At 50.7% G+C, this 11,390-nt stretch overlaps 1 protein-coding gene across 1 annotated transcript; it reads left to right on the top strand.

Annotated features, from left to right (window-relative positions):
• The first annotated feature begins 4,291 nt into the window (after positions 1 to 4,291).
• LOC116890279 (chymotrypsin-like elastase family member 3B) lies at positions 4,292 to 10,755 on the top strand. The gene is made up of 7 exons (XM_032890991.1): positions 4,292 to 4,368; positions 6,190 to 6,275; positions 7,561 to 7,658; positions 7,789 to 7,923; positions 8,744 to 8,880; positions 9,166 to 9,308; positions 10,591 to 10,755. The coding sequence occupies exons 1-7, from the start codon at positions 4,329 to 4,331 to the stop codon at positions 10,753 to 10,755; spliced, it is 804 nt and encodes a 267-aa protein (XP_032746882.1). The 5' UTR covers positions 4,292 to 4,328.
• The last annotated feature ends 635 nt before the right edge of the window (positions 10,756 to 11,390 follow it).

An 11,390-nucleotide genomic window follows, 5' to 3' on the forward strand; every position in this document is an offset into this window, starting at 1 on the left:
TGAGGTAGGGTCTCACTGTGTAGCCCTGGCTGGCCTGAAATTTGATATGCAGATCGGGTCTGCTCACCTGTTTTTCCCTCTTGGGTGGCTTTTTTTTTTTTTTTTTGAGTGTTCCGAGAGCTGAGATGCCAATGTAAACAAAGGAGGGAAGAGTGGCCCCTCAGGCTCGGTTTTGTGGACGGGGCTGATCACAGAATATGTCTCCCAATCTCCAGTGCCCAGGCTTCTGGACGCCGCCGTCCATACACTGATACAGCGCTTTGCTGGGACACCACAGAACTCCCACGTGTTCCTCATGAACAACAGGGTCAAGGGCAGGTTCGGAGGAGGGCCAGGAGCTCTCGAAAGGTCCTTCAGCTTTGTCGACTCATTTTCCCTCCTCTGGAAAATATTGTCGAACACTGAGTGTGTGCCAGGTTCTGTGCTAGGCACAGAGAGTCTGAAGAGGAATGTGAGAGAGCTTCTTCCTACTGAATGAGAACCGGAAGCCAAGTGTCACCTGCCTCCAACCCCACCCCCAACCTCACCCCCAGATTCCCTGATTCTCCTTCCAGACCTGCCTTTTTTTTTTTTTTTTTTTTTTTTTTAAATCAGGTTGGAACTTTCCGGGTAGCAGAGGATGACCTTGAACTCCTGATCTTTGTGCTTCCAGCTCCTGAGTGCTGGGCTTACAGACACAAACCACCATGTGATGCTGGGGGTTGAACCTGGTCTTTACATAGGTTAGGAAAGGATGCGACAGAGCATTCTAATTAAATTATACCTTCAGTTCTCTCCTCTCCTCATGCTGCCTCCCCAACCCAGGTCTCATCCTGTAGCTTAGACTGGCCTGAAACTAAGCAATCCTCCAACTCGTGGCAATCCTCCTGCCTCAGGATCCTCGGTTCTGGACTCACAAACCTGCCCAACCCCAAATCCTGATTTTAAAGGAGCTACTTGACTTTTTCCCCTCTCATTTATTTATTTAATGTATATAGGTACTCTGCCGCTGACACATCAGAAGAGGGCATCAGATCCCATTACAGATGGTTGTGAGCTGCCATGTGGTTGCTGGGATTTGAACTCAGAACCTCTGGAATTGCAGCCAATCTCTCGCTGAGCCATCTCTCCAGTCCCCAAGTTCTGGTCCTTGATACACTCTTCTCCACCTAGTCTGTTAGTCCCACTCAAGAGATGGCTCACCTGCCAGGCAGTGGTGGTGCACACCTTTCGCCCCAGCACTGGGGAGGCAGAGGCAGGCAGATCTCTGTGAGTTCAAGACCAGCCTGGTCTACAAAATGGGTTCCAGGACAGCCACCAGGGCTACATAGATAAGCCCTATCTCAAAAACACCATCACCACCACCACCACCAAGAGATGGCTCACTCACTGTATTTCAGCCTGAGGCCTGGAATGGACCGTACCCCTCCATTCTCTGTAAGCAGTTCCCTTTTCAGGACTAACCTCAAGGATTCCAGCTGCCACTACACCAGGACCCTCAAAGGCTGATCCGTAGCACAGCTAACAGAGCCATTCCCTAGGCTTTGAGAAGAGGCTGGAGAGATGGCTCAGCGGTTAAGAGCACTGACTGCTCTTCCAGAGGTCCTGAGTTCAATTCCCAGCAACCACATGGTGGCTCACAACCATCTGTAATGGGATCCGATGCCCTCTTCTGGTGTGTCTGAAGACAGTGACAGTGTAAAACCCATTTGGCTCAAGTGGTCATGGACAGTTGACCTCAGAGAGGTCATCTCTGGAAACACGCTGACCCTGGAGTCACATGCCCTGAGATACACAGCTCAAGACCCTGCGGATAAAGGCTGGGGAGCCTTCTGTGTTAAGCTGGGGGCCTCCTGTGGGTTCAGCTCTCCCTATGTCCTTAAGCTAGCTTCTGCCTGGCTAGGAACACGTGCAGACCTTGATGGAGGTCTAGCTTTTCCCTGGGCTGTTGTCCCATCTGTCCGATAGCTGGGTTGAACACAGAGATCTGTTTCCAGGACCCGTCCCTCTCTCCTGCACTCTTCCGGGCTCTCCCCACCTCTTCCCCAATGCAGGGCCTGGGGAATGACTCTGAGCATCCAAGCTGAGCAAATATGTCCAGGCCTACAGGAAGTGGGGAGGGCACAGCTATTTTTATCCTAGTTTGAAGGATTTCCACAGCTGTTTCTGTTGTGTGTGCACAAGCTGATCAACAGCCCAGGATCCTGGAGTGGTAGGCATCTCTGTGGGCACGATAGATGGGAGGTACCTTAAACAAATCCCTCCCGGTCATCCAGGACGCCTTCTACCATCAAGGGTCCACCTAGAGATGCTAAGTGTTGCCCTCCCTTGGCTTTTATTTTTAGGAGTTAGAGGAAGGCTTATGCTTGCCGCACTGAGCCTGAACACATGCTCAGGAAAAGCCAGGGGTACTTAGCTGGGGGACGGGCAGGGGGAGGGGCTGACAAAGGGGGTGGGGACAGGTACTTGCCTGTTCACACAGAATGCTGGCCCTAAAATGGACAGTGGTGGTGTATGCCTTTAGTCTCAGCTGTCAGGAGTTAGAGGCAGACATAGCTCTGAGTTTGAGGCCAGCCTGGTCTACCAAGGCTAAACAGACCTAGGGAGACAATGTCTCAAAGCAGGGGGTGGGGGGTGGGGGTGGAGAGACGGCTCAGTGGTTAAGAGCACTGACTGCTCTTCCAGAGGTCCTGAGTTTAATTCCCAGCAACCACATGGTGGCTCACAACCATCTGTAATGAGATCTGATGCCCTCTTCTGGTGTGTCTGAAGACAATGACACTGTACTCATATATAATAAATAAATAAATCTTAAAAAAAAATAAAAAGAATGCTGGCCTGTGCCCTGTGCTATTGTGTGGCTTGATGGTGTTGCTTCACATGCATGAGGCCCTGGATCCTGTCCCCACCAATGAGCACAGCGCGGCCAGTGCTCCCAAGGCAGAAAACGGGGGTCTAAACCAGTCAAATCGCAAGCTCCGGGTCCAGCGAGAGACCCAGACTCTGCAGACAAAGCAGAGTGCTCGAGGGAGATGCCCGGCATCCATCTCTTCAGCATCTCTGGCAGAGTCCTCACCGAGCTCGTTTTGTTTAAAGCCTTCGATTGCATTTTTGTTGCCCGTGTGTGGGGTGTGTGTGTGTGTGGTGTGTGTGTGTGTGTGTAGGGGGGTGATGGGAGTGGGTGCATGTGTCAAAGCACACGTGGAGGTCAGAAGGAAACTCTCAGGAGTTGGTCCTCTCCTTGTAACAGGTGGTCCTGGGGATCCAACTCAGGTTGCTCAGGCTCGATCCTCTCCTTGCCTCCCCCTCTCCTCCCCTTCCCCTCCTCCCCTCCTCCCCCTCCCGGTCTCCTCTTCTGTCTCCATCTCCCTCTCCGCTTCCTCCCCCTCCTTGCCAAGGATGAAACCAAGGGACTCGTTTGAAGGTGCTACTCTGCCCTTCCAGCCTGATCTTAATTTTTTTGCTTTGAGACAGGGCCTTACTGTGCAGCCCTAAGTTGAGTACCAACTCCTAATCCTCCTGCCTCAGCCTCGGAGCAGCCGGGATTACAGACCAGGACACCTCACCCAGCTCCACGTTGCCTCCAGCCCCACCCCCTGCCTCCCTTTTTCTTGAGCCAGAGCTGAGTGTCTCCCTCCGCCCATTCTCATTCTCGTTCTCGTAGTTGGCATCCGGACTCAGTTGCATATTGGCCCCGTAGTCAATATGTCACTCTGCCTCTGCCCGCCAGCCAAATGGGAAGGGAGGGCTCCCCTCCCGATCACCCATGTTCCGTTTCCCTATGGCAGCCACTCTCACTGGTTAGAAACTACTCTCACTGGTTAGAAACTACTTTTTAAAATTGTTCATTGGGTTCATCTCGGGATACCGCTAGAGAGACTCTAGTCAGGCTGGGACCGTGTATACCAGGGAAAGTACTCAAAAACAGCCCTTTATGGAGGTGGATATCAATATCGATCCCATGTCAGAGAATAGAGCTCTGAGACACAGTAGTCAAACTAAGCACTCGAGAAGACAAAGCCAGGATCTGAACCCAGGCCTGACCAGCTACCGTGTTCTGGCCTTCCCTGGGAAAGGCTGGCCTCTCCCATAGAGCCATTCTCCTGTCCCTCTCTTATCAGCTGGCTGTTCTGTGTCACCTGTGCAATCACAGGTTGGGGGAAGCATGGGGTTCTTCCTCAGTTCCTGCTCCTTAATCTAGCGGTTGGTATTTAGCCTTGGGCCTTGAAAAAGCTGGTGTTCCGCCACCTGTTGTGGGAGTGGGGCCTGACGCCGTCCCCTCCTCCTGCCTCCGGTGCTATATTAAAGCCCCAGCGCCACATCTCTTTCTTATCATCCTGAAGCTCACTATGCTCCGGTTGCTGTGTTCCCTCCTGCTTGTGGCCCTTGGTAAGCCCTCAGCTTGTCCCGTGTCTCCATGCTGCCTCAGCCTGGGAGCCCCTGGAATATGACCGACCCTCACTCCTTGCCCCCCGGGGGACACCTGAGGCCTGCTTCTACAGAAGGTCTCAGCTTCGACTAGGATTTGACTGTAGGAGCTTCAGCTTGGCTCTGGGCCAGGGGTGGGGGAGGCAGGCAAGCTTGCAAATGAACCAGTTCAGAAAGACCGGGAGCCCAAAGGGTAAGACTTCTTGAGGGGACAGTGGACAGCCTCCTGGCTTAGGGTCTGGGCTCGGTGGTTTGATGGCTCCCACTCGAATTTTCAGTCTTCTGTGACCCAGCCCACAAAGCTTTCCTTGGCCACCATGGTAACAGATGGCATTTACTGAGTGTCTACTGTGTCAGGCAGGAGGCAGGGGGCTGGTTGTTTTTCTTATAGGACCCCAGGTAAACCATCACAGTTTGGAGTCAATGGGGGAAACTGTGCTTTGGAGTAAAACAGCTGGGCTGGAGAGATGGCTCAGCGGTTAGAGCACTGACTGCTCTCCCAGAGGTCCTGAGTTCAAATCCCAGCCACCACATGGTGGCTCACAACTGTCTGTAATGGGATCTGATGCCCTCTTCTTGTGTGTCTAAAGACAGCTACAGTGTGCTTATATATAATAAATAAATCTTTAAAAAAAAATAGAGTAAAACAGCTCATCCTGAGCAAGTGGCCAAGTTTCACTTTGTGCCAGACTGCCTTACTCAAACATACACTTCATAACAGTCACCTTTAAAAAATTATTATTTTTATTATTATTATTATTATTATTATTATTATTATTATTGAAAGTCTCATGTTATAGCTCAGCCTGCCTTGATATTCCTGGCAATCCTACTGCCAAGTACAGGTGTGAGCTAACATGTCATTTTTAGCTGTCATTTAAAACATTTTTAATACATTTATTTATTTGTTGGGGACTGTACGTGTTTTACGGAGCTCATGTGGAGACCAGAGGACAACTTGTAGAAGTTAGTTCTCTCTTTTGGGATCCCAGGGAAAAATCTCAGGTCATTAGCCTGGGTGGTATCTCACTAGCCCCATTTTGTTTTGAGGGAAGGGATTTCACTCTGTTAGTCCAGGCTTCTGTCAAACTAGTGGCTGATCCTTTGGGCTCAGAATCTCAATACTGGGATCACAGCCGTTATACCAAGCAATTTAGTTCCAGAGTTTAGGGGCTCCTTGAATACCAGGCACAGTTCTAAGTCTTCAGTCCTTGAACTAAAGGAAACCCTGCCCTCCTCTGACTCTGGGAAGTCCTGTTGTAGGTTAAATGCATAAATGCTAGTTCATACATGGCTAGTGAAATCTAGAGAGGGGAAGGGCTCACCTGAGGTCCCAAAACTTGTTCCTTTGCTTTCCCTCCTCTTCCTCCTCTTCTTCTTCTTTCTCCTAAATCTTCTTTTTTTTTTTTTTTCTTCTTTTTCTTTCTTTTTTTTTTTCTTCTCTTTTTTTTTCTTCTTCTGAGGTCCCAAAACTTGTTCCTTTGCTTTCCCTCCTCTTCCTCCTCTTCTTCTTCCTCCTCCTCCTCTTCCTCCTTCTCTCCCTCTTCCTTCTCCTCTTCCTCTTCTTCCTTTTTCTTTTTAGACAGGATCTCTCTATGTAGCATTGGCTGATCTGGAATTCACCGTGTAGACCAAGCTGGCCTTGAATTTATAGAATTCAGCTTGCCTCTGCCTCCAAGTGTTGGGATTAAAGGCAGGCACCACCATGCTTAAAAAGCCCCCCTCCCCTTTTTTCCTTCTGAGGATACTCTGACTGACTGACTTCTCTCTCATTGTGTGTAGCCTCAGGCTGTGGCCAGCCTTCCTACAACCCCTCCAGCAGAGTTGTCAACGGTGAGGACGCCGTTCCCTACAGTTGGCCTTGGCAGGTAAGGTTGATAGCAGCTGTGCCCGCTTCCACTGTGGGCTCTGAACCCCGGGTCTGCTGACGTGGCAGCCTCCCTTGACCCCACCAGTTCCTCTCCACTCCCTACTTTGACTTCAAAAGGCCCGAAATCTTGGACAGGCATTTCTTGGAGGTTGTAACTGCTCCATCTGTAATCTTGGCTGGGATTTGAAAGTGGAATCCGGGGAAAGGGTGGTGTTTAAGGGGTTGGCTTAATAGCAGTGGAATTGTGGGGGCTGTGTTTAGAGGGAATGTTTTGTTTCTAAACTCCTACAGTTCTGGGGGCTGTAAAAGGGTTAGGAACATCAGAGAGGTCTCTGGGGAGATTTTCAGAGGGCTGGACTCCCTGTGTAACATAGTAACGAGCCTCATGTGGCTATTTAAGTTTAATATAAAGTAAGGCAGACATAGTTGTTACATACAAACTTGTAACTCAGTAGAGGAGGAAGGATCAGGGGTTCAAGGTCAACCTCAGCTACACAGCAAGTTTGAGGCCACCCTGGCTTCTATGAGACCCTGTCTCAAGAACCAAACCCGGGCCTAGACAGAGCTCAGTGGTGGGGAGTGCTTGCTTGCTTGCTTTCTTTCTTTCTTTCTTTCTTTCCTTCTTTCTTTCAGACAGTCTCAGTGGTGAAGAGTTTTTCTTTTCTTTTCTTTCTTTCTTTCTCTCTTTCTTTCTCTCTTTCTTTCTTTCTTTCTTTCTTTCTTTCTTTCTTTCTTTCTTTCTTTCTTCCCTTCTTTCTTTTCTTTGAGACAGTCTCACATAACCTCAGTTAGTCTTCAACCACAATCTTTCTGCCTTCTTCCTTGATGCTGGAATCCCAGGTCTAAAACACCATACACAGTTGTAAGAGAGCTTTTGGAGAAAGTCAGAATGCACAGGGAGGAGAAGGCAGAGGCTTCAGTGTGAGACATGTCTTAACAGATCTAGGGTTCAGGAGAATGGGGGGCTGGATAGGACAGGGGTTTTGGGGAGTCCTCAGGAAACACAAAGCTTGTGGATGCCTCAGAGGGCAGAGAGTGTTGAGGACCCCAGAGACAACATAAACCTGTGGTGGGAGGCTTGGGCAAATCAAAATGTGATGCTAATGGGAAAGTGACAGAGTCCCCTGAGAAGCTGCATAGTATGCATATTACAGAGGGCGCCATTTTTCCCTCACACGAATAGAACCTTCTAGAGCTATACAGCACATAACCTATGAAGCCACTGGTGGCAACCCATGGTGTTGGGTCTAGGCCACTCAAACTCTTTCCTTCTTGGCCATCAGGTCTCCCTTCAGTATGAGAAGGATGGGAGCTTCCACCATACCTGTGGTGGCACCCTCATTGCCCCTGACTGGGTTATGACTGCAGGCCACTGCATCTCGTGAGTTCTACCCCTGTGCCGGTCCCTGCCCCACTCACTCACTATCCCTGCGTGTGTCCTGGGAAGCTGGGACAATAGGAGAGGAAGCAAGGTTGGCTCCAGGTTCAAACCGACCTCCTCTCCCCTGCAGGACTTCTCGCACCTACCAGGTGGTACTGGGTGAGTATGAACGCGGTGTGGAGGAGGGCCCAGAGCAAGTGATCCCCATCAATGCTGGAGACCTCTTTGTGCACCCCAAGTGGAACTCCAATTGTGTGAGCTGTGGGTGAGTGAAGTCTTGGGTGTGGAGTTGGGGTTCTATTCTGCAGGACGCCAAGCAACTGGAGAGGTCACTGCCAGGGTCAGCTGGCTGAGTCCAAGTGACACAGGCTGTGGTGGCTGCATTAACTAGAGTGGTGGGTTAAGGCTCTAGCCCATCTTGGCCAGAAGCCCAGAATGAGCGGAGAGCTCTATCAGACCCCGGTGAAGTGATTTGAGTGGCAGGTAGACAGTCAAGATGGAGAGTAATGGTAGCCACAGTGTGGTACCCAGGCAACAACATCGTCCTCTAGGGGGCTGAAGTGTGGGTTCTCAGTCATCAGCATTGGGAAGTACTGGGGTTGGGGGAAAACTGTGACCCTGAGCCTTCCAGATGACATAATGGATCATGGAGACCACCAATGACTAAGGTCATCAGGGCTAAAGTGGCTGTGAGGCTTCCTAGAGCTGTTCCATTTTAAGGATGGATTTGGAAAAGAGGTGTGGTAACATGCACCTTTAATCTTAGCACAGGGAAGCTGAAGCAGGTGGATCTCTGTGAGTAACAGGCCAGCTCAGTCAATGTGGGCTAGCCAGGGCTACATAGTGAGACTGTTTCTCAAAAGCAAAGCAGGACAAATGACTCAGGCAGAGCCAGAGTGTAGCTCGATCTCGCAGCAGCTGCCTAGCCTGTGCAAAGCTCTGAGTTCAAGCCCCGGCACCACAAAATCAATCAGTAAATGGGTTCAGAATCCAAGAGATAATGGACTCCCTAGAACTGCAAATCTCTGGAGCAGAGGAGGGGCATGATAGTGGACCAGGTTTCATGGGACTCCCCCTCCCTCCAGCAATGACATTGCTCTGGTCAAGCTCTCAAGAAGTGCCCAGCTGGGAGACACCGTCCAGCTCGCCTGCCTCCCTCCTGCTGGTGATATCCTACCCAATGGAGCACCGTGTTACATCAGCGGCTGGGGCCGTCTCTCCAGTACGTGCTGACCACAGAGACAGCGTCTGGGGCAAGTGGGGTAGAGGGTCACAGCAGAAACCATCTTTATCCCCGCCCCTGAATTCCCCTCCAGTTCCTACCTTCTCCCCGATCCTCCCAAACACAAATATGTCCAGTGGATCATTATGGGATGTCTACCGTGTGCCCAGTGCCCCAGAACACAGAGCAAGCAAGACCCCATAGTTCCTACCAGGCTGATAGAGCCTTGAAGGCTCCCACTATGTGACTCCCAGGTGTCCCATGCAATGTCCTCTGTCTCCCCAGCCAATGGGCCTCTGCCAGACAAGCTGCAGCAGGCCCTGCTGCCTGTGGTGGACTATGCACACTGCTCCAAGTGGGACTGGTGGGGCTTCTCTGTGAAGAAGACCATGGTGTGTGCTGGCGGCGATATCCAGTCTGGCTGCAATGTGAGTCTGCCTGGGCAAGCATGTGGGGAGGGCCCTAAGGACCCTCCTCCATGTGCCCTGAGGTGGATAGACCTACTAGGTTTGCTAATACTGTCTCCAGGCCAGGTGGGGGTGATGAGAAACTCAGAGGTGGGATCAGGAGCCTGGGTTCTAGCTTAGCTCCCACCTAGCCTGACAGCTCCCAGTCCCCCAGTCCCGCCATGTTCCTTTTTGCCATTTGCTTTTTGAGATAGGGTCCCACGATGTGGCCTGAGATCACCATATAGTCTAGGCTGGTCTCGAACTCATAGCAATGACCTGTCTCTGCCTTCCAAGTTCTGGGATCCAGGGTATGCACCACCGCACTTGGCCAGCCACTGTTTTGAGAATCCGGTATAGCACAGTCTGGGCTTCAGACTTACTGTGTAGCCAAGAGTTCCCTGGGATTTCTAATCTTCCTGCCTCCATCTGAGTGATGGTCTTGCAGCATCAGCACTGCATCCAGTTGGTGCAGCAATGGGGTGGAGTTCACAGCTTCGTGCACGCTAAGTAAGCGCTGTGTCAGCTGAGCTGCACCGCCTGCCCGTATCAGTTGTGGCTTTGAAGTGATGGTTAATCATTCAGAACGTTCTTGCTGTGTATAAACACAGGTTATCACCCTAACCTGGAATCCCAGCACTCTTGGAAGCTGAGGCAGGGGTTGGGAATTTAGCTCAGTGGTAGAGCGCTTGCCTAGCAAGCACAAGGCCCTGGGTTTGGTCCTCAGCTCCAAAAAAAAAAAAAAAAAGGAAGCTGAGGCAGGAGGATGCCAAGTTCAAGATCAGCCTGGGTTTTATACAGTATCTCAATTAAAACTAAACAAAACCTCAAAGCATTAAATGTGATGCGGATGATGAGAGGCCCCGTCTCTAGAGAGCTGCCTCTGCTGGATGCTGTGCTGAAGTCTTATATTGTCTCTTTAACCCTGACGTCAGCAGTTCCCAACCTTCCTAATGCTGTGACCCTTTAATACAGTGCCTTATGTTGCGGTAGCCCCTGACCATAAAATTATGGTTGCTACTTCAGAGCTGTAATTTTGCTGCTGTTATGAACCGTAGCGTAAATATCTGTTATGCAGGATATCTGATATGTGCTCCCCCTCCCCCCAAAGGGTTTATGACCTCAGGTCCAGAACCATTGCCTTCCTTTGCAATCTGGTCTCCAGAGAGGTGAAGCAGTGTGAACGTTGATCGATGTCACTGAAGTCAGAGGCCGCTCCTTATCCTCAGACACACCCTACCCTCTGCTCTTTTCATCACTGCAGGGTGACTCTGGAGGACCCCTCAACTGTCCTGCTGAGAATGGAACCTGGCAGGTCCATGGTGTGACCAGCTTCGTGTCCTCCTTGGGCTGTAACACCCGGAAGAAGCCCACGGTGTTCACCCGTGTGTCGGCCTTCAATGAATGGATCGAGGAGGTGAGGCAATGAAGCCTGCCGGGGACTTTCAGAAGGATCTGCAGGAGCCTTGAGGCTCATGGGAGCCAGGAAGGGACCTTTGGGGACATTACAGAGAGCTCAGGAATGTTTTATGGGGCCACACTTCCAAAATCTAACAGGTATTGAGAAGTGTCCTCTGGCCCAGGTCCTTCCTAGTCAAGGGGGACAGAGAGAATGTCAGACAATGGGTTGACGCCATGCTGGTGGACAGGTGAAAAACAGACAGTAGAGGGAAGGATGCTGAGAATCATAACGTGGGTTCTTGGGGTCAGGGAGGGTACAGAGAAGACCTTATCTGGGTACAGGAAGTCCAAGACAATGGCTGCTCTTACTGACAGGAGTACTGGCTGGGGTTTATAGATTCACTGTGTTAAGAACCTTAGTGAATTGCTCAGCTGAGACTACCCATGAGGCCAGGAGGTCATGGTATATGCCTTTAAATCCAGCACTTAGGAGGCAGAGGCAGAGGCAGACGCAGGCTGATCTCTGAGTTCAAAGCTAGCCTGGTCAACAGAGCGAGTTCCAGGACAGCCAGGGCTACACAGAGAAACTTTGTCTTAGAAAACAAACCAAACCCAAAGCAAACAAACAAACAAAAGAATACCCACAAGGCTATTATTACCTTT

Source organism: Rattus rattus, chromosome 1 (genome assembly GCF_011064425.1).
Source record: "Rattus rattus isolate New Zealand chromosome 1, Rrattus_CSIRO_v1, whole genome shotgun sequence".
Taxonomy (NCBI): Eukaryota; Metazoa; Chordata; class Mammalia; order Rodentia; family Muridae; genus Rattus; species Rattus rattus.